This window comes from Grampus griseus (assembly GCF_964374135.1).
Source record: "Grampus griseus genome assembly, chromosome: 6".
Lineage (NCBI taxonomy): Eukaryota > Metazoa > Chordata > Mammalia > Artiodactyla > Delphinidae > Grampus > Grampus griseus.
In genome coordinates, this window is record NC_139000.1 from 4,056,028 (window position 1) to 4,081,651 (window position 25,624).

The window sequence follows — 25,624 nt, forward strand, 5'->3', positions numbered from 1 at the left end:
ACAATAATAATAGTTGCCGTTATTAGTTCAAAACGGGGTCTACCCATCTTCCATCTGGCCCATGTCAGATACTGACATGCAGGGAGCTGTTTGCTCATTGACTGAATGATGAATCCCCCTACTATCATCCTTGCCCTGCTTGCGGCCTGATGCTCCCAGGCAGCGTGGAGGTAGAGCCCTGGACACCCAGAATCTGCCAGGAGCGCCAGCTACTGCCCAGCTCCCCCGTCCCCCGCCGTCCCTGTCTCATCATCTTCGACAATGTTGGACCAATTAGGAGCAGTAACAATTAAGATGTGCCGAGGGCATGTGAACATTTGCAAACACTTATTTAAATGTATCAATAATTAAGCCCTTCTTTAATAGTTACATTTCTGGCCCCCAGACATATCTGTTTATGGACCGGGGGCCACGGCACGCTTTGAGATCTGTGTTATGGTCTTACACGCTGTTAATGAGAACTTAAAATTCTTCCCTGACTTGGATTCTGAGATTTGACAGTGAAACGGCAGAGTGAGAATGTGCCAGCTCTTTCCAGCTACCTGATCCTAGAGGTTCGGTCTTCAAAGCCGGCCAGCTAGCCAGGGTACGAATCCAGGCTCTGCCATCGTGCAGCCTCGGGGACACGCACCCTCCCTTTCCTGGCCTGCGAAGTGATTAGAATGGTACCTGCCTCATAGGATTCATTAGCAATTATATGTGCAAATGCCTGCCACGTGTACGTTCAATTCACAGCAGCTTCTGTTAGTGGTGGGCCCTACCATCATCAGAGGACATAAAAAGAGGCGGCAGGTAGCTGAAGGGTCAGGATGACCAGTCTACACCAGCAGCTGCAAACTCAGTGCCTACTGGGACCGGACGGGTCAAGAAAATGAAAGAAGCCAGGCTGGGTGGAGACTGGGATAGACAGAAGGGCACGCGTGGAATCTGTCCAAAGCGGACCCTGCTCAGCCCCATCCCCTGGTGCCAGGTAGGAGTGCAGACCCAGGTTGCCTGGGCTTCTGACGTTTTAAGAGAAGCAGGAAATCTGGGGTTTTATATGAGATCTCCTGATTTTTTTTTTTAATGTGGCAACTCATTCAAACTTTTGATTTTTTAAATTACTGCCTGGGCCAAACAAACATCTCTGTGGGTTGACTTGGCCTCAGCCCCTACTTGTGATCACATGTCTACACGGGCATCCTTTTCCAGATAATTGCTTAGGTGTCCACTTCCTTTTAGCCAGAGGCTCGTGGATCGAAATGTACCTTCCTGATTTAGTGACAATCTGTAAGAAATTGGTGTGGGTTGCAAAGCAAATCAGCTAACTGGAAAGGAAGTAACTGAATAATGCCAAATTTAGGTTTTGACCCTACCTGGCGTTGAGGGCTTGCGTGGGCAGGCGGATGGATGCGTGCACTGCCCCTCACATCTAGCTATTTTGTCCATCGTAAAATATATAAAGGGCAAGGGGATTTGATGGTGGGGGGCCGGGGGAAGAGCTGTAGCCAGAATGTTCTCTCATACAGCAGTTACAGCCCCTCACTCAGCATCCCTAGCTTAGAGTAAGCTTCTTGTGTACTTAGTCTGAAGTGGAACTTTATTTTTTAACATATCTTCTGTAGTTGTGAGTAAATGGTAGTCATCTGTTTCTTGGCTTCTTTAGTTATTGGACCAAATCACCCCAACAAGTCCTCGGGTAGTCAGGTGTAATCGGGTTTGGTTTTTAACATGCTTTTAAAGTAAGGAAATAAATACAATCGAGGCTTGTAGAAGGTGATCATTAGAGAATGGGCCTTGGTCCCATAACTTTAAAGTAATAGCCCCATTATGGAGAGGGGGGGCGATGATTTTTTAACCGTTCCTTGCATTGATGTTGTAAGGTAGAGGGGATTCGCGGGCAGGTTGGGCATTTCAGTAAAAGCTTTTCCAGCAGCCATTTAACCTCCATTTATGAAGAAATAAAGCGAAATTGATGCTGATTTGGGCCTGCTTTGGGGGATATTTTTGTTCCATAAAAGCCCTTTTGCTTGCAATTTGCTGAGCTGCCCTGTCACATCAGAAAGGGCTGCTGTTGATAAAGATAAAGCTTTATGGCCACGATATTTGCTGCTAACAGCAACCTAATGCAGCATTTTCATTTTTGTGCAATTAATGTTAACGTCTGCTACGAAAATTGTCATTAAATACCATTTTAAAATCCATTCAATTTGCATATGCAAAGCCCATTTACCATCACAGAAGATATAGCTGGTACTTCATCACATCCTTTCCCTGAAATTGCAGCCACCCGGTTTTATAGCAATTTAAGATTTTTTTTTTTAGAGTTTTTTTTTTTTTAAACTCCATGATCTGTATATTGACACATGCTCATTCACACCTCAAGAATTTTATTTTATTTTATTTATTTTATTTTATTTTTTTTGCGGTACGCGGGCCTCTCACTGTTGTGGCCTCTCCCGTTGTGGAGCACAGGCTCTGGACGCGCAGGCTCAGCGGCCATGGCCCACGGGCCCAGCCGCTCCGCGGCATGTGGGATCCTCCCGAACCAGGGCACGAACCCGTGTCCCCTGCATCAGCAGGCAGACTCTCAACCGCTGCCACCAGGGAAGCCCCTGGAATCTGATTTTTTTTATTATATATTTTAAAATCATTTATTTATTTTTGGCTGTGTTGGGTCTTCGTTGCTGTGCAGGGGCTTTTCTCTAGTTGTGGAGAGCGGGGTCCACTCTTCATTGTGGTGCGCGGGCTTCTCATTGCGGTGGCTTCTCTTGTTGCAGAGCACAGGCTCTAGGCACGCAGGCTTCAGTAATTGTGGCTCACGGGCTTAGTTGCTCCATGGCATGTGGGATCTTCCCAGACCAGGGATCGAACCCGTGTTCCCTGCATTGGCAGGCGGACTCTTAATCACTGCGCCACAAGGGAAGCCCACAATTTAAGATTTTTATATTGAAAGCTAGATGATAATGGATGTCCTTTCTGAGCCCAGCTGACTTAAGATTTTCCATTGTATGTAGAATAATGCAGCCCCAGGACCAGAAACTCTGGGGGATCACGCTGTACCTCAAGCCCCAAGGAGGCGAGATATGGAAGAAAGAGCATGGGACAGGGAGTCCACCAGCCTAGCTTGAGATCTGGCTTTTGTCTGGTCACAACTTGCTGTGTGACCTTGTGAAAATCTCTTCGCCTCTCTGAGCTTCTATTTTCCTGTTTTAAAGAGGGGCTTCAAACCAAGTGATTCCTAATGTGCTATGTGTTCTAATATCTCATATTTTTAAACCTAAGTACACTAGATTAAGAATACAGGCCAAGCTGTGCTGTGAAAAATTTGTGTGAGCTTGTGGACGTCAATTAATCTCTCCATGACTCAGCTGGATAAGTAACCCTGCCTACTTCCCGCACAGGTTTTTTTTTTTAATTAAAAAAAATCTTTTTAATTTTTTTTTTTTTTCTGGTACGCGGGCCTCTCACTGTTGTGGCCTCTCCCGTTGCAGAGCACAGGCTCCGGACGCGCAGGCTCAGCGGCCATGGCTCACTGACCCAGCCGCTCCACGGCATGCGGTATCTTCCCGGACTGGGGCACGAACCCGTGTCCCCTGCATCGGCAGGCGGACTCTCAACCACTGCGCCACCAGGGAAGCCCCTTTTTAATTTTTTTATTGAAGTATAGTTGATTTACAATGTTGTGTTAGTTTCTGGTTCATGGCAAAGTGATTCAGTTGTACATATATACATATGTATATTCTTTTTCATATTCTTTTCCATTATGGTTTATTACAGGATATTGAATATAGTTCTCTGTATACAGTAGGACCTTGTTGTTTATCTATTTTATATATAGTAGTTTGTATCTGCTAATCCCAAACTCCTAATTTATCCCTCCTCTACCCCCTTTCCCCTTTGGTAACCATAAATTTGTTTTCTATGTCTGTGAGTCTGTTTCTGTCTTGTAAATAAGTTCATTTGTATCCCATTTTAGATTCCACATATAAGCGATGTCATGTGATATTTGTCTTTCTCTGTCTGACTTGCTTCACTCAGTATTATCATCTCTAGGTTCATGCATGTCGCTGCATTTGCATATTTCATTCTTTTTGATGGCTGAATAGTACTGTATTCCTTTGTATACATATACATCTTTTTATTTTCTGAATTTCTTTCTTTTTTGTGAATTTTATTTTATTTATTGATACAGCACGTTCTTATTAGTTATCTATTTTATACATATTAGTGTATATATGTCAATCCCAATCTCCTAATTCATCCCACCCCGCCAAGCACCGCTTTCCCCCCTTGGTGTCCATACATTTGTTCTCTAAATCTGTGACTCTATTTCTACCTTGCAAACCGGTTCATCTGTACCGTATTTCTAGATTCCACATATATGCATTAATATACGATATTTGTTTTTCTCTTTCGGACTCACTTCACTCTGTATGACAGTCTCTAGATCCATCCACATCTCTACAAATGACCAAATTGCGTTCCTTTTTATGGCTGAGTAATATTCCATTGTATATATGTACCACATTTTCTTTATCCATTTGTCTGTCTATGGACAATTAGGTTGATTCCATGTCTTGGTTATTGTAGACAGTGCTGCTATGAACATGGGGCTGCATGGGGTTTTAGTGACAATGAAATGAAATTGACGTAGAGACAGAACATACCCTGAGAATCCCAGAATGCCAGTGACTGCCTTAATATCCTATTTACAGATGAGGAAACAGAAGCCCTGGAGGGAAAGAGAGTTGGGAACAAAGGTGGGACGAAAAGCCCGGGCGACTCCTCCTGGACACCATGCTGTCTTCAAGACACTGGTGACCAGTATGGACCAGTCTAGTGGTCACACAGCTGCGGCTCTGTCCCTCTGCACTCCAGGCAGTCCTGGAGAACCTTGCCTTGCCTCGAGGGATCGACTTGGGCATTATTTCAAAGGTGGGAGAAGGACAGTATACAGATGATTAGTTAATCTGGCCCAGAAGTGACTTTCCAATGTGTCTCTAGTGCCACCTTTCAGGTTTTGAGGGCTGATGAACAGCAATGAACAAAGAGCCTTTCTGCTGAGAGAGATGTGCGTAGAGTTTGAGGCCAGGGAGGTGGGAAAACTTACCAAAGAGAGGAAGCTGAGCTGAGCTTTGATGAGCAAGTAGATTCTACCAGGTAGGACGCTGAGAAAGGCAGAGGGAAAAGCATACAAAGGTATGGTGGGAAACACTGCAGGAAACACCGTGGCAGTTCCTCAAAGAAATAAACATAGAATTCCCACGCAATCCAGCCATTACCCTTGTGGGCATATACCCAAAAGAATTGAAAGCAGGGACTCAGGCAGATAGCGTACACCCATGTTCATAGCAGCGTTATTCACAATAGCCAAAAAGTGGAAATAATCCAAGTGTCCATCAAGGGATGAGTGGATAAACAAAATGTGATCAAGGGATGAGTGGATAAACAAAATGTGATATATACACACCATGGACTGTTATTCAGCCTTAAAAAGGAAGGGAATTCTGATCCATACTGTCAGGACAACATGGATGTACCTTGAGCACCTTATGCTAAGTGAAATAAGCCAGATATAAAAGGACAAATACTGTATAATTCCACTTATATGAGGTCCCTAGAGTAGTCGAATTAATACAGAAAGAAAGTAGAGGGTGGTTACCAAGAGCTGAGGGGGTGCGAAATAGAGGGTTACTGTTTAATGGGTACACGGTTTCAGTTTAGGATGAAGAAAAAGTTCTAGCGATGGACGGTGGTGAAGGTCGTGCAGCAATCTGGATGTACTTAATGCCCTTGAACGGTACACCTAAAAATGGTAAATCTTATGTATATTTAACCACAGCAAAAGATGATTAGAAAAAATAAAATAAGAAATAAAGGAAGCCTCACCTCCCCCCAAAAAGTTGAGTAGCACAGCCAAAGGAAGGCACCGGTCCCGGACCAGTGGGTTGGGATGGGAAAGGACTGGAGATAGACTGTCAATGGCCTTGCATGTGGGCAGGGCAGGGCAGTGCCACACAGATGGACACCAAGATACAGGCTTAGTCTCAGGTGTCACAGATGGGACTTGGGGCAGCTGGAGGCCCCAGGCCGTTCACTGCTGGCTGACAGCACTGCTATTTATCTGTACAATGTAATGTACAAATATCAGTGATTTTTGTAATGCTTGTGTTGTGACGTAATATGGGTTGGGAAGCCCTGTTGTACTGGACATTTGCTGGTTTTGCCTGCTAGCGTGTTCTGTTCTTCTCCTTCTGGATCAGAACCTCTATTTCTGCATCTTTTCCACCATCAGCCCCTGTACATCGTGGGGACTGCTTCCAACCACGCCCCCTCCAAGGAGGGGCAAGGGATCGGGCCTGGCCAATCAGAGCACCAGAATCCCCCGGCCTCAGTAATTGGTGCAGAGGCAAAAGTGTGACCCAGGCCTGGCCAATCAGTGTAGGTTACAATTTCTACTCACTCCTTTGGTTGGTTCAGGGATAAGCATGATACTGAAGTTGGACCAAAGAATCTTAATCTCAAGGCTTTTGTAGTTCCTACACCACTCCCACTGGGGTCGCTAAAAGTGTAGGATGTAAGAATGGAACCGATTCTGGCCATTTTGCCACACGAGGGAGAAGCCTGTCGGAGAACGGAGCCCAAACTGGGAAGCACAGCCTGGTCATGGAGAGACATACCCAACGCTGGTGACATTGCCTGATTGCCTAGATCCAGCTATGCCTGAAGCTCTACCTTTTCAATCATGTGAGCCAATAAATTCCCCTTAAAAAAAATCAAAGTCGTTTGAGTTGAGACTTGATTACATGCAACCACATTCTACTTTTATAGAATGTCATGCATTCCAGAGTTGGGACATGGGTCACATGTCTGCCTCTGAACCAATCACTTTGGCCGTGGTTTGTGAGATATGCTGATTGGCCAGGTCTGGATCACTCGCCCCTCCCTGGAGTCCAGAGTCATGCTCCCACATTGTTCCCTAATTCAGTCACCACTGAGCAGCCCCCTCACCATCACGGGTGCCAGCCGTCTGGCACGGGTGCCAACCATCTTACCGTGCCCGGATCCCGAACGTCATATTCGGAGGGAGAGAGGGCGGTTCCTTCTTGAGGCGCCGGTCATCCTGGTCACTGATGCGGATGTCATTGAGCTGACGGTAATGGAAATTCTCCCGGGCAGTTACCAGGCCAGCTTTTACTGCCCCACGGTTCATGGCGATATAATTCCGGTTCAGCTCATGGGGGCAGGTAGGCTGCTGTTTAAATACATTCCAGTGTCCAATGGCTGAGGGCAGGGAGAGACAGAGCCATGGCATGGAGATCAGTCTGGGAAGTAAAGGAATCCGTGGCCTCTGACAGAGAAGAAATTGGGGCACGAATACCTTCTCATTAACCTGCAGCCTGTTGGGTGACAGCCCTGCTTGGCCCCCTGAAAGGGTGGGGTCAGGATTCCCAGAGATTCTAGACGACGCCTGAGCCTCCTTCATGGAGCTGGGTTTGCCTGGCCTTGACCTCGTTTGGGAGATCAGAGGGCTGGTCACGAGCCTGTCTATGCTTGCAGCTCAAAAGGTGCAGAGCACAGACAGTCTTGCCTGGGGACAAGGTTGCACGCTGTCTGGGGCCCTTGCTATTTCCCTGACACCTTAGACCTGGACCCTTCGTGGTCCTGTCCTTCTCGGCTAAGCAAACTGTGGTTTCCACCAGAATCGTGCTGCAGGGCAGGCCCCTCGACTCTTTTCCTGGAGGAAGTAGCCTAGGTAGAGCATTCAAGTCCCTTTGGGCTCCAGAGGAAGCTTGCTCACCTTCAGGGACCCCTCCATCCTGCCCCCGGATGTAGAGTCCGTAATTAAAATTAATTCCAGGCAGACTGCAGCTTCTTTCCCGGGGCTTCCCAAGTTCAGCCTGTTGGGGGAAGGACAGAGAGCCAAGGTGAGCAGTGGAACCTCAGACCAACAGTATTACACTAAATTCAGTGACAGGGAGTCATCGGGTGCTGCTTTGCCCCAGGCCCTGGGGGCGACCTCGGGGCTACTAGGGTGTGGAATGCGAGCCCTCCCTGAGATGAGCACTAACTGTTGTTGGGCGTTGAGACACCTTGGGGAAGCCTGCCTGCTGTGCTACTGCTCAGGGGCGGGTGAGGAGAGCAGAGTCAGGAGGACCCTCGTGGCAGGGGGCGGTCGGGACCGAGGCCTTGAGGGAGGATGTGCATTTGTGCAGCAGGAGAGAGGGGCGGCACGGACCCCGCACTAAGCAGCCGTATTTGGGGTCCAGCCCAGATCTGGCAACCTAGAGCTGGAAATGATGTATCTTGCAGATGGATGGAAAGACCTGGTTCACGGAGACTCACCTGGGGCCACCCTTGAGGGAGGAGGCATCTTTCCTCCCTAACCCTTCATTCCTACTGGGGATGGCTCAAATCATCGTCACTGGAGCTGCCTCCTTGGATGTCACCTGAGGGTGTGGGGATACGGTGCCAAGGCCCACTGTCACCCTCCTGGCGGCTGGACCGCCATTCTCACTCTTTGGGTCTCTGGTCAACTCCTTAACCCTCCAGAAGGGGTTTGTAGGGATGAAATTGCTCTATGATCAACCACATCATTTCCCCCATTGTACAGGTGGGGAAGCTGAGACCCAGAGTGGCGGGGTCACGATCCATGGCTCCTAAAGGCTGGGGCTGGATGTCAAATGCAGTTGTGTTTGGCTTCGGGGTGAAGCTCTTAAGCATGATGCTGCACTGCCTCTCTTTAGACTAGCAGCTCCCTGAGCTCAGAGGTCCTGTCCTGTACGGTGCTTAGATCGTTGCTCTTCATCAACGGACACCCGCTGAGGTCTGTGCTCCAGACACAACACTGGGTTCTTCATACGCCTCTCCTCCTTAGTCCTCACAGCTGCCCTTTGAGGCAGCCCATCACTGCCCCCATGTCTCAGATGGGGAAGCTGAGGCACAGAGAGGTCAAGACAGGTTGCACGAGGCCACATGGGACAAGAAGTGGCAGAGCTGAGATTTGAACCCAGGCTGTGTCTCCAGCCCACATTCAAATCCGCCTGCTAAAGAGATACCAGCCAGGTGTGTGACGCTCCCGGTACCATCAGGCCCCTGGGGACCATGGACCTTACTGAGCTGGGTGGGTGCAGCTGCTCCTCCCACCCCCATGGGCCCCAGGCAGTGGGCTCCCAGTTGCAGGGTGTTACATCTCCCAGGACATTCCTGGCTCTGGCCTCACCAAAGCCTGTCCAGAGAGTCTGGTGGCTCCGGGCTCACCCTTTCTCCTTGTCCCATCAATCTCTCTCCCCTTTTCTCTGGCTCCCGGAGACCTGGGCGTTTAGAGTTGGATGATGCGGGACCACCCATAATGGCTCATCACTGTCTTGGGGGAAACCCCTCCCTTGGGCTGGCAGTCTGGGCCCCGCACCCTCCAACCCCATCCACCTCTGCAGCTTTGCCTTCCTGGGTACTCCACGTGGTCCTGAGAGTTAGGCATAATAGACCACTCCCCACCCCTGAAGGGTCTGCCGGAGTCCTGGCCTCTTTTGCTCCTGGCCTGCCCCTCCCCTTGCTGGTTCTTATTCTTCAAGCTCTCTGGACCCTGGGGCTCACTGTGGCCTCTCCCTCATCTGGGTCTGGTAACACTTACTATCCATTCTATTCATTTGGGGCTTAGAACTGAAATGATCTTCTCAGTTTCCAGGAATGCACATGCCGGGCCAGCCTGCCTGGAATATAACATCCTACACAGCCTTCTAATGGCTTCTATTGACTTCTTTTTCCTGGTGGCACATAACAGGTGTTCTATAAATGCCTGAGATTAAAAACCACTTCCTTTGGGAAGCCCTCCCGGGTTGCCCTCAGTACAGGCAAACTTCCTTGTCTATGGCACCATAGGGCCCTGAGCTCCACCTTTAGGGCACTTTCAAAATTACGCAGTAGAACCTGGACTGGCTGTTACATGGCCAGTCTGGACTGGCCGTTACAAAATGGCCCTTACAGCATTTTGCTGGACTGGCTGTTACAAAATGGTGCTCAGTGAAGAAGCCAGTCACAAAGGACCACATATTGTATGATTTCATTTACAAGAAATGTCCCGAATGGCAAATCCATAGAAACAGAAAGTGGATTAGTGGTTGCCCATGGCCGAGATGGAGAGGTGAATGGAATGACTGAGGCGTGATGGTTAAGGGGTATAAGGCTTCTTTGGGGGTAACGAAAATGTTCTAAAATTGCTTGTGGTGCTGGTTCCACAATCCTGTGTATACGCTGAAAGCCATTGGATCCTATACTTTAAATGGGTGAATTGTATAGTATGTGAATTATACCTCAGTAAAGCCATTAAAGATTACAAAGCAGTGTAATTAAGTCATTAATTGTGTGATGATCAGTTTAATGTCTGTATCCCTCGGTAGACTGTCTGCTAAGTCTTTCTTTCCTTCTTCCTTCCTTCCATCCTTCCTTTCCTTCCTTCCTTCCTCTCTTTCTTTCTTTCTTTCTTTCTCCCTTCCTTCCTTCCTTTTTCCCTTCCTTCCTTTTAAGGTTAATTATTTTTAAAATAGACTTTAGGGCTTCCCTGGTGGCGCAGTGGTTGAGAGTCTGCCTGCCGACGCAGGGGACGCGGGTTCGAGCCCTGGTCTGGGAGGATCCTGCATGCCACGGAGCAACTGGGCCCGTGAGCCACAACTACTGAGCCTGCGTGTCTGTAGCCTGTGCTCCGCAACAAGAGAGGCCACGACAGTGAGAGGCCCGCGCACCGCAATGAGGAGTGGCCCCCGCTCGCCACAACTAGAGAAAGCCCTCGCACAGAAACGAAGACCCAACACAGCTAAAAATACAAATAAATATATAAGTAAAATAGACTTTATTTTTAGAGCAATGTAAAGTTCACTGCAAAATTGAGCAGAAGGTACAGAGATTCCCCACATGCCACATAGTTTTTATTCTCACCCCTCTTTTCCAAAGAGATCAGCAGAGAACAGATGCTAGTGAAGAGGGGCTGAATGAGTGAATGAATGAATGAACTGCCTCCTTGGAGACTCTGGCAGCTCTTTCCTACACACTGCCTCATCCTTTTTCTGCCTCTTCCTTCTCATCCCAGATCCCAGGCCTTCACCTCCCTCGAGAGCTGAGAGTTCTGGGGTTCAGGTGGGGGCCCTGGCTGGGTGCTTTGTTTGCATTTCCTTCCGTGTGATTCACTCTGAGCTGCAGACAAAGCCCTGGCTCCTCATTTGTTCATGAAAATAATCTGGCCTCTCCGGTGAGGTGACGGCAAGGGAAGCTAATTAAAATGTGACTTCTCCGGGAGAGGCCCCGCCTCCCTCTGGCAGGTGCAGGTGGGCAGAAGTCCAGCTCGCAGAGGAACGACAGACTCAGCGGCTGCCACTGGGCGGGGCCTGGTGGTGAAGGAGGCACGGAAGCAGGCGGGTGCCTCAATCTCCACGCTTTTTAGTGAGGGTTGCCTAGGAAGCAACGACGGCCAGAAATACTGAAGCCTTGGGCTGCAAAGGTCATCCCAATGGGAAAGTCGCTCATTCGTTCGCTGCACAAATATTTATTTTGTATCTCCTCTGCACCAAGCTCTGTGCCAGGAGTTCTAAGGTGAACAAAGCAGACACATACTGCCCCCTGCCCTTATGAAATTCCTTATCTTGCTAAAAGGACAAACTGAACAAGTAATGACAACCAAGGCCACCAGAGGGTTTGATAGGAGAGCACAGACTGCCTCTAGCTCTAAAAATGTGTGAGTCTATAGAATGAGAGAAGGTATTTGCAATACATATATCTGACAAAGGGCTGTTATTCATCATATATAAAGAGCTGCTACAAATCAATAAGAAAAAGGCAGACGATCCTATAGAAAGACGAGCAAAAGACTTGAATAGGCGCTTTATTAAGGGGATGTCCAAGTGGCCAGGACCCATATGTCAAGGTGCTCAACCTCTGAGAAGTACAAAATAAAAAACTTGATGATATTGGTAAAGACATGAACCGGAACACTCATGCTCTTGGTGGGAATGTAAATTGGTACAACCACTGCGGAAAACCATTTGGCAGTATCTATGAAAGCTAAACATATGCTTACTGATAACCCAACAATTCCCTCCTGGACACCCAGCAGAAATGAGTGCCCAAGTCCACCCAAAGGGATGTCTGAGAATGCTCGTAGCAGCTCAGTTTGTGATAGCCAAGCACCGGAAACTACCCAAATAGCCATCCCACGTGGATTAAAAAAAAAATGGTGACATATTCATTCAATAGAACACTCTATAGGGGTGGTTCTCAACTGGGGGCAATTGTGCCCCCCCCCGCCCCCACCGAGGACATTTGCCCGTGTCTGGAGACGTTTTTGGTTGTCACAGCTAGGAGGCAGTACTACCCTCCCTCCAGTGGGTGGAGGCCAGGGATGCTGCGAAACATCCCACAATGCACTAGACAGGCCCCACTGCCAACAACAAAGAGTCATCTGGCCCCAAATGCCAATAGGTTAGGAACTGCTCAATGGCACCGGGAGTGAGAGAACAGCTCTACACAACCACCTGGGTGGTTCTCACACAAATGTGGGACAGAAGGAGCTGGACACACAAGGCAGGCACTGCTCCATGCCAGTGACGTTCAAACACAGCATGACTAATGTCTGGTTTCGGAAGTCGGGAGGGTGGGTACCATGGGGGTGGGGACGGTGGCTGCAAGCAGCACAAGGAGTCTTCGGGGGCACTGGTCCTGTTTCCCGACCTGATGTGGGTGCCCCTCACACCCCGCGGTCCTGCCCCCCCCCCCCCGCCCTCCCTCAGAGCGCATCCGTCTGCAAGGCGGCCACGTGTCACAAGAGCGGTGGAGTCCTGACATTACCGTCATGCTTGAAATTCCACCCTTGGTAGTTTGATCCTTTAGGTTTGGGCCGTGTGTCTCAGAGTCCCTGCGTTAACATGTGAACGCCCTAGAGGAGCAGTGTATTCACCCATTACCAGCTCAGCTGCCCGATGAGATAAGCCGACTGACCCCGCCCTGGTGCCACCACCACCGACCACAGCAACACCGTAATCATGGCGACCGTGGGCCAGGCTCCACAGGGGCGCTTCACTGCCCCCCAGGGTACCACTAACGCATAAAGCAGCCCTGGAAACTACACGGGTTTTCGGGTGGGAAAGGGAGGTCCAGACAGCTGTAGGGGCTTGTTTGCCCAAAGCCTCCCAGCTAATGAGTGGCCAAGGGTGGACTTGAACCCACATCTGACTCCACGCAGTTTTCGCTGCCTCTTGGCGCTTAGCCGCAACTGCCCGGGACTCTCCATTGTTTTGTCCTGTGCGCGGACTTTAGCTCTGCAGACTGGATTTTGCTCACGCAGAACAGGTGCATCTGACTTGTTCGCACGGTGCCCTCCACACCCACAGAGGACGTAAGTAGCCTTCTGCCCAGGAGAGCCCCAGCGACAGGAGGCCGTTTGATGTACAGACTGTGCATTATGGGAAGAGCTGTCATTTCAGTGACCTAGACACGGGACAGCTGAGTCATGCCTGGGTCAGGGCTGGAAAGGAGAGAAGATCCAGATCTTGGATTGGCATTTTGGGGAGAGAGCCAACCTGAGGAAGATCCCAGGGGGACAGCCAGTGAGAACAGGAGTGCTGAGGGTTCTCCCAGGGGCTCCCTGGAAGCAGCAGAGAGGATCCAGCCAGAGGTGGGAGGGCCCGGCACCGACCCTGGGCTTCCCTCCCCAGCTTGTCCAGAGGGGCTTTCCAGAAGCCTACAGAGAATAGCTGCCTGACAGAGGAAACTACACGTCTCTGGGCAACTCAGGGACCAGCTAAGGACTGATAAACAGGTGCTCAGAGGAGCTTCTGACCCTGAACTTCTAGATGCAAGCAAACTGGCTGTGAAACTGATGAGATGTGGCCACAAATCTCAGCTTTGATTGGCCACCTGAGTCCCACGGGTAGCCTGCCCCTCCAGCCCACAATAGGATGAGAGGTGGCTCTCAGCTGGAATGTCCAAAGTTCCTGGGGCAGATGGCACAGTTTTGGGGTCATGTGAAGGCTGAGAGCACCCTCCCTGCCCAGGGATCCCTGGGAACCACCTTGTTCTCTTTACTACAGAAGTAAAGAAAGAAACGAGGAAGAGAGTGAACATTAATTGGGCACCTCCTTCGTGCAAGGCTGCTACGCCCCGTGACCTCATTTAGCAAACACTTTTATTGAGCACTTACTATGTCCTGAGAGCGTTTCTTGCTTCACCCCGAACTCTGCCAACCTCACTGGGAGGTTGTTTTCCCACTTGACGGTTGGGAAAACTGAAACTTAAAGAGGTTCACACTTGCCCAAAGGCACCCAGGTAGTAAATGGAAGAGCTGGCGTTAAACCCAGCCCTCTGACCTCATAGCTCTGTGCTCACCTACAGTGGCCCCTCACAACATCTCTATAACGGAGGCCACGTGGTCACCACGAGACAGGGGGAAATTGAGTCTCAGAAAGGGATGGGATGGTGGATCCCTTTCAGCCCCCAAATGCAAGCCCTCCCTGTTTCTTATGGCTGAATTCTAAGACACCTCGTGCACATCCTCAAGGTCTTTTCAGAGGCATACCTGAGCTTTGCACAAAGGGGAATTGTGAGATATTGGAAGCTATTCAAATCTGGCCTACTAGCTGGAGTCCCTTGTTGTTGAGGTGTTAGAATCAAGAGGCCAACGCAGGAGAAAAACCCCAGCTCTGAGCCTGGCCACCCCGCCCTTCTCAGCTGCTTTCAGATTGTGCCTTTTTCTGAGTTTCCTCTGTCACAAAGTGGCTTGGCTAGCATACAGCTCTGGGTGACAGCTGTCCCCATCAGCAGACAGCTTCATTAAACCTCATTAAGATGTCATCCCTCGCTGCCTTATTTCCCGTCTCTCAGCTCTAATTAAAACCATCTCGCTCCCTGTCCCAGGGGGTCCTGGGATTCTCTGGGCTCCTTCTGCACGGCAGCTCCCTCCACTACCCAACATCGAGGAACAAGCCTTGGAAACCTGCAGTGGGAACTGGGTCGGGCAGGCAGCCCCTGGCCCGGAAGTCCTCTTGGAGCAGCCCGTCACCAGCATCAGGACCGCTGGGGCTTTCCAGAGGCAAGTACCAGTGGCGTTTCCCACTAAAGTCACCTGAGACCCAGGAAGGAGGACCCCTATCCCCAGAGCCGCGCCAAAGCCCATTTTCCTGGGACAACTTCAGAACAAGTGACCCAACCCTGCAACTCCGATCTAATGATTTCCCACCTCATATACTTTTAAAAAGTCTTAACTTGCCCCCATTTCCCACCAAAGAGGTGAAAATGGGTGAAATTAACTGGCTTGGTTTCTTGGACGGTCTGAACTGGATCTCACTCTGGACAAACGAGCTGGTGGTCATTTCCAAGATGGGTTTTAGATCTGTCTGGGAGCGTGATGCCTGGGCTCTAGACCAATCTTAGGTGTTCATGTATGAGGACTAAGCCCCATGAAGGAAGCACTCCCACCTCCTGGCAGCCACAGAAGAGTGTAGCTCACTTAACCCTCTCGTCCAGAGTCTAAACTAAATGTATGTTTGCTCGACAGTTGAGAAGCCTCCGCTCACTTTCCCACATCCTATTAAAGCGTAGTTCCATGAAATCCCACAGTTATTGCCTGGTGGTTATTAAATAAATATCTGTATACGGCTCTGCCCACGCACGCACATTGCACACATGTCCCATCTCGCTCATGGAGGGGGAGTTCATTATTATAAAACAACTTAAGACCCTCGAATGAAAAGCACAATATAAATGCAAATTGTGATCACGATTAGCATAGAGGATATTTATTTATTTCCATAATGAGAACGTCAGATAAACAATCATGTGAAATAAGGTGCATTATGCATCAAAGGACTCCGGCGTTGTCTCAGAAGCCGGATTCTTTGAACGATGTGCATTGTGTGAGTGGCAGTTGAACATCGCATAATGATACTGAAAAGCCATACACCAGAAGACCACATCCATATATGATCAAAGGCATATAAAATAACGTTAAGTGAAAAAAAAATCAGCAGGATTCAAAAATTTACATACACTATTGTTACAACCATGTAGAAAAAATTCATTGAAAAAATACCAGAAGGAAACATAACAACGTAAGTGACTGTGTGAGGATGTGTCCTTGGAGGTGCAGCCTTTGGGCAGGGGCAGGGTGTGGGGGGGGGGCGCGGGTGATGGGTACTGAGATTTTACTTTTCTAATTAAAAAAGTCAAAAGGCAGAGTTAAAGCCAAAGTTTCTATTTCCTATACTCCTGCCAAGGGCCAGAGTTAGGGTTCTCCTTCTACGTCATCAAGTTTATAATGGGGGCTGAGCTGGCTGCCGCTGGGTCAGGGGAGGAAAGGGAGGGGAGGGGAGAGCCGCAGGTCCAGCGGGAGGATACCAGAAACTAGCCTGTTAATGTCTCAGAGCTGAGACCTCGCTCTGCCACTTCCTGTGTGACCTTGGGCAAGTCACTTGAATCGTCTGGTCCCCTTTCCTCACCTGTAAATCCTCCCCAGGCCAAGGATTGGAGCCCAGTATCCAGTGGCCTCCGTTACTGCTGTCACTGTCGGTATTACTAGACCAGCTCACCAGCTCAGGACAAGGGGAGCCCCAGGCAGTGCAGACACTTCTCCGGGCCCCACTGCGCCTGCCCGGCACACCACTCGGCCGGCCCCTGCCTGGTCCCCACGACCCAGGGCTGCCTGTGTTTTGCCACCTGCCTGGCTTTTCCGTCCTCCCCGGGGCAGCCCTGGCTCCCTCGGTGCTGCCAGAACCGCTACTGCAGCTGATGTATGGCCCTTGCCGCGTGAGGCAGTCACGGTGACAGGGCCCCGGCGTTCTCTCCCCTCCCCCTCGACAGCTTGAAACCCGCTCCTTCATTTGCATTTACATGATCTCGCTGTGCAGCTTATGAGATCGAGAGATTTATTTGCTACTTAGCTTGATGTTTGATTACACTCCGAGAAGGCAGCGGGCAGCAAAGTGCGCGGATGCCTCGCTCTGAGCCCGCGGCCTCAGGGGGCCAGTAACTCAACCGCAGGTTTAGGTGAATGAGGGGAAATGCACAGCCTTTCGAAAAAGGCAAACATGAGAGGTTGGAAGGAACAAACACCATGATCTGGATTTTTTTTTCTTTTAAAAAAGCAGTGGGGGCTTCCCTGGTGGCGCAGTGGTTGGGAGTCCGCCTGCCGATGCAGGGGACGCGGGTTCGTGACCCAGTCCGGGAAGATCCCACATGCCGCGGAGCGGCTGGGCCCGTGAGCCATGGCCGCTGAGCCTGCGCGTCTGGAGCCTGTGCTCCACAACTGGAGAGGCCACAACAGTGAGAGGCTCGCGTACCGCAAAAAAAAAGAAAGCAATGAAAAGTGGCTAGGGCTCACCTGATTATGAACAGACCCAAGCCACTCTCAAGAGGTAGCTCACTGTCCTGGGAAAGGAACTCCCAGAAACTTCCTCCTGGGTAACAGCAGAAGCCCCTAAAAGAGATGGTACCTCCGCTGTTGGGAGGTGATGAGGATGGACTCCTTCTTACAAGTATGGCTCTCGAATTGGGACGTCAGGATCCACATGGGCTCTGTCAATTACACCTGCGTGATCTTGAAACAGTCACTCAACCTATCTGGGCCCCAAGTTCCTGATCTGTAAAACGGGGGAAACAGCACAACATCTTAGGTCTGTGGCTGAGATGAGTAAACAAGATGATCTCGGCACCAGAGTGGATCCGGAGAGGATGCCCAGTAAATGGAGCTGTTATGGGCAAGACTGGCCATTTTCTGAACACACAAGGGATAAAGCTAAACGCCCTGATGGAGAGAAATCACCGGGGTAATGCTTTGCTCAGTGTCACTCGCCTGTTTCGTGCGTTACCCACTGTGTGGGGTTTAATCCCAGCCCCCAGCCCCCAGCTCTGGGAACGCACAGCTGGGGCGTGCTTAAAGAAGGTAGACTCAGTCTCCTAACAGTCTGAGCCGGGCATAATTAGCAGCTTTATTGGCTAATTGCAGATTGGCTGCTGCCTGCCTACGGTTCATCCCACTCCAGCTCCAAACAGAAATCATTTGGCAACTTACCGGGACTTTACAGTTTGATGTGTACAAACACAAGTTTGGGGCCAAATGCCCAGGTTGGAATTCTGGCTTCTCAACTCTGTGTGACCTTGAACAAGCTGCTGAACCTCTGATCCCCAGTTTCCTCACCTATAAAATAGGTAGAATGGGGGTACCCAGCTCGGAGGGTTGTTGGAGCATTTCGTGATGCAGGGGGAGTTCTCAGCAGAGGGCCTGGGAAGTTCTCAATGAGAAACAGTCATACTAGCCGGTGGATGTCATTAGCCTGTCCACTGGGGGGAACTATCAGCGACTCTGTCTCCATTTGTGTGAACAGAGAACTAGCTATAAAATTGATGGCTCCTCGAAAACTTAAACGTCAAATTACTGTGTGACCCAGAAATTCTGCTCCTAGATATAAACCCAAAAGAACTGAAAACTGGTGTTCAAACTAATATGTGTACATGCATGTTTACAGCAGCATTTTTCACAAGGGCCAAAAGGTGGAAACCACCCAGATGTCCAGCAGCTGGTTAATGGAAAAAATGTGGTCTATCCATATACGGTAGAATATTAGTCAGCCATAAAAAGCAATGAAGTCCTCACACATGCATGAACCTTGAAAACATACGCTAAGGGAGAGAAGCCAGATGACAGAGGCCACATAATGTGTGATTCCACTTACATGAAATGTCCAGAATAGTTAAATCCACAGAGACAGAAAGCAGATAGTGATTGCCAAGGAATGGGGGGAGGGGAGAATGGCAGCGACTGCTTAGTGGCTGCGAGATTTCCTTCTGGGGTGATGAGCATGTCTTGGAATGAAATAGAGAGGGTGAGTGCACAGCATTGTAGAGGTGCTAAATGCCACCGAAACATACATTGAAAAAATGGCTAACAGTTGAGGGCTTCCCTGGTGGCGCAGTGGTTGAGAGTCCGCCTGCCGATGCAGGGGACGCGGGTTTGTGCCCTGGTCTGGGAAGATCCCACATGCCGCGGAGCAGCTGGGCCCATGAGCCATGGCCGCTGAGCCTGGGAGAGGCCACAACACTGAGAGGCCCGCGTACTGCAAAAAAAAAAAAAAAAAAAAAAAGTTTAATAGTTAATTTTATGTAAATTTTGCCTCAATAAAAAGAAAAATGAATACGTCCACAGGAGAGGTATGCCATGCCTCCCATCCGAGCAATTTAGGAAACTCCTCTCTCTCTCTTCGGGATGGGAGAGGAAAGAAATGCAAATGAAGTGGCTGCTGTCTCGCTGTGGGACAACGTGGTTGGAAGACCGTTGCTCAGCTTCAAGGAGATGAGACCCGGTGGAGGTGGATTGCGGGGCTGCGGGACCATTTCCCGCCCCGATCGTGTTGCTCTGATGGTCCGTACGGCAGAAGCTGGTGCAGGTGTCTTTTAGAGGCGTCTTAGAGCTTCACGAATATTTGTTTGAAACCCGAGGACCAGTGAAACCGGATGGACTCCGTTTCCCATTCTGTCCCTCCTTTGTGTGGTGTGGCCTCACTTCTGGAAGGCTGCTGTTGGGGGAAGGGGGAGAAGAAGCCCTGGCCTGCGGGTCCAGAGACCTGGATGCTCATGGCCGGTTTCTCCTCTCCTCCTTAGGCCCTGCGTTTCCTGTCCCCGGGACCATGGAGGAGATCAGAGTGGAGCTCAGAGAACCTCAGGTGGATGCAAAGGACAGCCTCCCGGAACACAAAGCCCGCATCCTGAGTCGGCCAGACGGCCGCTGGGAGACACCCTTTATTTATGGGGGTCTCCGTGTCAGACTTCTTTGGAAGAAAGCGTTCTTCGATTTTAAGAAAACTATGAAATCACTCAAGTAGGCCGTCTCAGAGGTCCTCTCCACTTCCACCCGGTGTAGACAGATGGGAACAGAATCCAGGCTCTGATCCTTCCTCACCTCTCTGAGTCTCAGTTCCTCTTCATTCGTGAAATGGTGATAACCAACCCCACCCCAGGGTGTAATGACAAGATTTAGAAGAGATGACCGAGGTGAGGTGTCGAGCACGCAGCAGGTGCCCACCAGCTGGGAAGGGCTCCTCCTTTGCCCTCCTTCTCCCGTGTGGCACCAACAAGGGAAGGGGTACGTTTCCAGACCGTGGAGAAGGAATAGAATAAGAGGTCCCCTCTACAGAGGTAGGGCTGATGGCATAAGAAATAAATGGCGTATTCATTTGGTCATTTGGTCAGTTCAGCTACCAAGGCTCAAAGCCAGTGGGCCATAGAGGAATCAGATTTAAGAAAGAGGCTCCCTACCAAAAAGAAAAAAAAAAAAAAAAAAAAAAGAAAGAAAGAAAAAGAAAGAGAAAAATCAGAGAATGATCTATGTACATTTCAAAACTTAAAACAGAAATCAAAGGAAAATGGAACTGTTTTAAGTTTTGACAGCTGCAGGGTTCATTCTGTTTGGTTACTCTATTTATGTTTTCATTTTCTTTATAGATTCATTGAAAATCGCATCATGTAATAGGGAAGAAAAATGTTCAGTGTTTTTTCACCCCGATAAACCCTTGTTCCTTCCCGAGAACAGATGAAAACGCCAGCTCTAGTGACTTTTGTTTTGATGTATATTTCATAATATCTCATTGATTGTAAGTTTTATTTCCATGTCAATAAAAAACTGGTATTGTAATAAGTGAGAAGGAGTTTAACACAAAGTGGCAGCTGACCTGTTAGCACAGCAGATCGCAGGAGGGGAGGAAGGGGCTCTCAAATGAAGCCGGTTGATAAGGACGGCTGCGGATTCCAGCACAAAGCTGGGCCGCTGCAGAACAGGGTCCTACCTCTCCCCTGTCTCTGCAGCCTCGGGGTTGTCTCCTGGTGGGTTCTGGGTTGCCGTTTTATAGGACAGTGAGGCCGGGCCTTAAGCAATGCTTCTTTTATATGGCAGAGGTGGCGGCAGCCATGTACGGGGCAAAGTACACTGTGCTTGGTACCTTGGAGCTTTCAGAGACGGATGATAATCTAGCTGCGGAGGGAGGAAAAAGACATGACCGTGGGAGGCATTAACCACGAGCTCTGTTGGTGGCACTTGGACAGGAGTGTAAGAGGGAAGAGGGCTTGTGAGACTGTCCGGGGGCTTATGGGCAAGGGGGCCACCATCCAGAAGGGGAGGAGGGCAGGGGAACTCTGGGGAGAGGGGGACCAGAGAGGGGCTCAGGCACCCAGGTGATGCTGCTCAGAGCATGCCAGAGAGTCTCTGCATCTGAGATCTCAAAGGTCAGCAGTGGCTTGGGGGTCTTATGACCACGGGGCTGTATCTTATCAATGGCCAGATGCCAGTGTAATATTAAGGGGTATGCAAAATGGGCTGAAAATCTGCTTGTTTGGGCTAAACTCTCCAGGAAGTTGAGCTACGAGGGCAAAAAGTGGAAAAGGCCAGCCTGGTCTGCTCTGAGCCCACAGGAAGGTAGGAGTTTCTGGACTCAGTGGGAGCAGCAGAACTGACAGTTTCCTGCCTTGTGACTATGACAGGTGGGCAGCAACCAGGAGGGTTGGGAGATGGGAGGCTAAAGGGGAGGATCAATCCAGGAGGGCAGCCTGGAGGAGGCTCCCTCTCCTCTTCTCTGGCCTCGGTGTTCCCGTCTGTAAAATAAGGGAGCAGAGCTAGTTGATCTCTGGGCCCCTCCGGCTCTGCCATTCTTTTTCTGGAGCATGTCTGGATCCACGTGAGTTGGATCCAGGTCATCCGAGTCTTTGGTTCAAGGACGCAGAGCAGCACAGTGGGAAAGCTTTAGGGTCATGGTCGGCCTGGTCTGGGTGTCAGTGTCAGCTCTCCCATTTGTCAGCTCATCCGTCAAACACCACCCAGTTCACAGGCCTGGTGAGAGGAGAGACCATTCAGTGCCCCGCGCATAACAGGCCTCACGAAATATCTGTGGTAGGATTGGGTGGTGATTATTATTAGAGAGAGTTGATGCTACCTGTGCCACCTCCATCAGCAGCATCTGAGCCTGGTGACCTGCCCACCTGCACTCAACCAGAATGACCAAAGCAAAGCCAACTGTGCTGCCCTGGGATGGAACTCCATCCATGGCTTCTCCGGCACAACCCCCCAGCCACTTTGAGGCCTCTTCCCGGGTTTGTAGGAGATCCTCTAGATGCTGAGCTGCACCGTGTACAATGGATGGAAAGGATTTGGAGAATGGGATGATGAAGACCTTGGATCGGCCAAACCAAGCCCTGTCCTCCAAGGCCCTCCTGTACACCCACCCACCCTTGTCTACATACAACTGAAAACGGGAAATACCAAGGCTCCGTGGTTGGCAGGGGGGAATGAACCATGGGAGAGAAGGTCTGAGCTCCCCCAGAGACGTTCGGTGCAAAAGACAGCTGAGCAATATTAAGGGCTCAGGACGAGGGGCTGTGCTATGCATGATTTCATGGGCGGCTTCTCAGATGGAATAGGGCTGCATAACTCAGGTAAAGATTTTAAATATATGGCGTAATTGCTACATGTGAAGTCTGTTTGTACTTAGCTTTTAGCCTTGGAAATTAACAAGCTCTGTGCTGCTCCTCCAATTAATCATTAAAGAATTAAGAGTGAGAATATCCACTATTGTAAAAGACTCCAGTGATGATTGTCTATTCAACTTATAAAATAGACACATTTGGTGCAACTGAATAATCTTCCTCTTCTCTGCACAAAATCAGGAATACTAGTCATACTCAACGGCTGGAGTGAATGCTTACAAACTGGTATAGACTAGCCCATAATTACCAAAATGGAAAAGAACAGCATTTTGTAATGAATGACAAGCTGCTGACCGGAAATCTAATTTGGTCTAATTAAGCAGCCTTTTGTGAGGATTTGTCTTTAGATGGAAAGAGGGAGCTGAGGAGATCTAAATGCAAATGAACTCCATCACTTTGGTCTTAAAGGGCCCAGCCCTCTTCTTCATTAGATTATTAGTCCTCTCGTTGTCACCTCGACCCCTTGCCAGGCCCCACCTGCCTTGGAGGAGCCTCCCATTTCTTGTCCCTTGCCTCTCATATCTTTTCAAATAGGACACCTCGCATCGACAGAGCTGTCAGGGAGCTCTTGCTTATTCAGGAGCAAATTTTACTTTGCTCAAAGTAATAAAGGCCAATGGGGTTTTGCTTATAGAGGAATCCACTGCTGTTCTCTGAGGGTGCACCTTTTGAAGTCTGGAGGGTTGAACACACACCCAGTGCCATCGGCACTGACAGAGCAACTGGGGGAAAACTGACCCTGCGGCGCAACCTGTGAGGTAGACCAGATATCCGCCTGCGTTTCCCTGGCTGCTGTCTGTCTGAAGGCTTGAGGCTGGAGTGCCCACCTCTTCAGCCGATCACAGGCTCAATCATCTGACCTGGTGGGTTCTCTTTGGCCCACAGAGGATTGCAACACACATCTTGCCCCCCACACGGAGATGCTGGCACAAGCCCCTCAGTCTCCTATAGAGACTTCAGGGATAAGCAGAGGCCAAATGCTTGGGTGGCATTCATGGGTTCACAAGGTCATCTTCAGGTTCAACAATTCACCAGAAGGACCCACAGAACTCATAAAAGACACTATACTCATGGCTGTGGTGTATTACAGCAGAAGGATCTAGACTAAAATCAGTAAGGGGAAGAGGTGCCTGAGGCAGGGTCCAGGAGAGACCAGCTGTCCTCTCCCAGTGGAGAGGGTTTACTTCTGATGTCAGGGACGTGTGACAATATGCACAGGATATTGCCAACCCGGGAAGCTCACCCGAGCCTGGTGTCCCTGGTTTTACTGGGAGTTGGTCGCATAGATGTGGCTGATCCCTCATGTGGTTGACCTTAGTCTCCAGCCCCTCCAGAGGCTGAGCTGATACTATGTGGCCCAACCCACACCTGCTCCCCCGCATCCCTGCCATCAATCGCATTGTTAGTATGGGCCAACTGGCATGGCCTAGACCCCCAGGGAAACTAGACACTCTAATCAGGCAGGACATTCCCAAGGCTTAGAGGTCAGAGGTTTACCTCCCAGAAGCCAAGGCCAGTCCTTTCTCAGAATGTGCAGCGTGTGGACAATGCAGACCTGCTGAGTTAACCCTTTACTGTACATTGGCTGATACCCATCTTCCCAGCTGCCCCAGTGGAAGCAGCAAAGCTGTGAGACTGGTTAGGTTGGGTAGATGAAAAGGGAGAAAACAAATCCCCCTTCCTCACACTAACTCTATGGGCCTCCCCGCTTAGCTCTCTTTGTTTTCAAAGAAATTGCAAATTTTGGGGCTTTTTCATATTCCCAGCGGGAACAACTGGATGCATGAAGGAGCAGGTGGCTGTGGCAGCTCCCCCACCCCTGGCTCAGCCATCACAGCGACCCCTCCTTTACGTCCACTGGCTCTGACCCAGCGTGCCCGCTCCCAGGCTGCCCGTCTGAGTCTACAGCCTGGTGAGTTCAGCCGTCCTCTCCTCACTCCACCCCATGCCTGCCTTGGCCTTCAGAATGCCCAAGAGAGGGAGCCAGGAGGAGGGTCCTGAAATGACTGAGGGGCAGAAGGATGCACAGAGCATCCTGCAGCTAGAAATAGCAAAGGGAGAGCAGGAACTCCTTCCAGTCCTGGTCCTGAGTATCATTATGGGCTGAATATTTATGTTCTCTCCCACAAATCCGTTACATTGAAACTTAATCCCCAGTGTGATGGTGTTAGGAGGTGGGGCCTTTGGAAGGTGATGAGGTCATGAGGGTGGAGCCCTCACGAATGGGATTAGTGCCCTTATAAGAAGAGGCCAGAGAGTTGGCTGTCTGTAAACCAAGAACCCAACCCTGCAGGGCCCCAGAACTGCAAGAAATAAATGTCGTTTAAGCCTCCCAGTCTGAGACAATTTGTTATAGCAGCCTGAGCTGATAGGACAAGTACAAACAGCTACTATGTGTTGAGCAATTCCTATGTGCCTGCTGTCTTAGTCAGGGCTCAGTGTTTGACACCCATTGACCCCTTGACTCTTCCTGACCTGACCTTTTATTTAAACTGCACCCAGCCTCTCCTCATCCCCTCGCTTGCTTTGTGCTTCTGCAAAGCACTTATCACCACCTCTGTGTTTTTCTGCTGAATTTTGATCATCATCTTTCTCTCCTCCCTAACATGTGAGCTTCATGGGGTAGGGATCGTTTTTTTGTTATGTTGTTCACTGCTCTGTCTCCAGTGCCTAGAATAATTCTTGGCACATAGTAGGTATTCAATAAATCTTTGTTGAATGGTGAATGAATGAATGAATTCTCATCGTAACCTATGAAGCAGGGCTCCTCTTATCCCAGTTTTACAGATTAATGCTCAGCAAGGCTACCTGCATGTCCAGGGTCACCCAGCTAATTGCCAGAGGCAGGACTGGGAGACCAGGGGTACCTGAATCTGGGCCCCCCTGGCTGGTGCCTGTATGATCTCCTACAGCCTTTTTACTACCCTGGAGCACAGAGAAAACCATCAGCTTGATAGGAGGCACCGAGGTAAATGCAAGAGCCTGTTCATGGCTCCAGCTGCCCGAGGCCTGAGGAAGTCAGTGTCACAGCACAGACAGGTCAGGAAGTCCTCTCTCTTGCGCTGAACATCTCCTCTGTATTAGTTTCCTGTGGCTGCCACAACAAATAGCTACAAACTTGGTGACTTAAAAA

General features: G+C 49.8%; 1 protein-coding gene across 1 annotated transcript in view; it reads right to left on the reverse strand.

Annotated features, from left to right (window-relative positions):
* CFAP77 (cilia and flagella associated protein 77) overlaps positions 1 to 25,624 on the reverse strand; it is a gene marked incomplete at its 3' end in the record, with an annotated part of 134,199 nt that overhangs the window by 49,179 nt on the left and 59,396 nt on the right. The window contains exons 2-3 of the mRNA XM_082657516.1: positions 7,784 to 7,883; positions 7,038 to 7,266 (exon numbers count right to left, since the gene is read on the reverse strand). Coding sequence (XP_082513642.1) covers positions 7,038 to 7,266; positions 7,784 to 7,883 — 329 coding nt within the window. The remainder of the gene's footprint in view (positions 1 to 7,037; positions 7,267 to 7,783; positions 7,884 to 25,624) is intronic.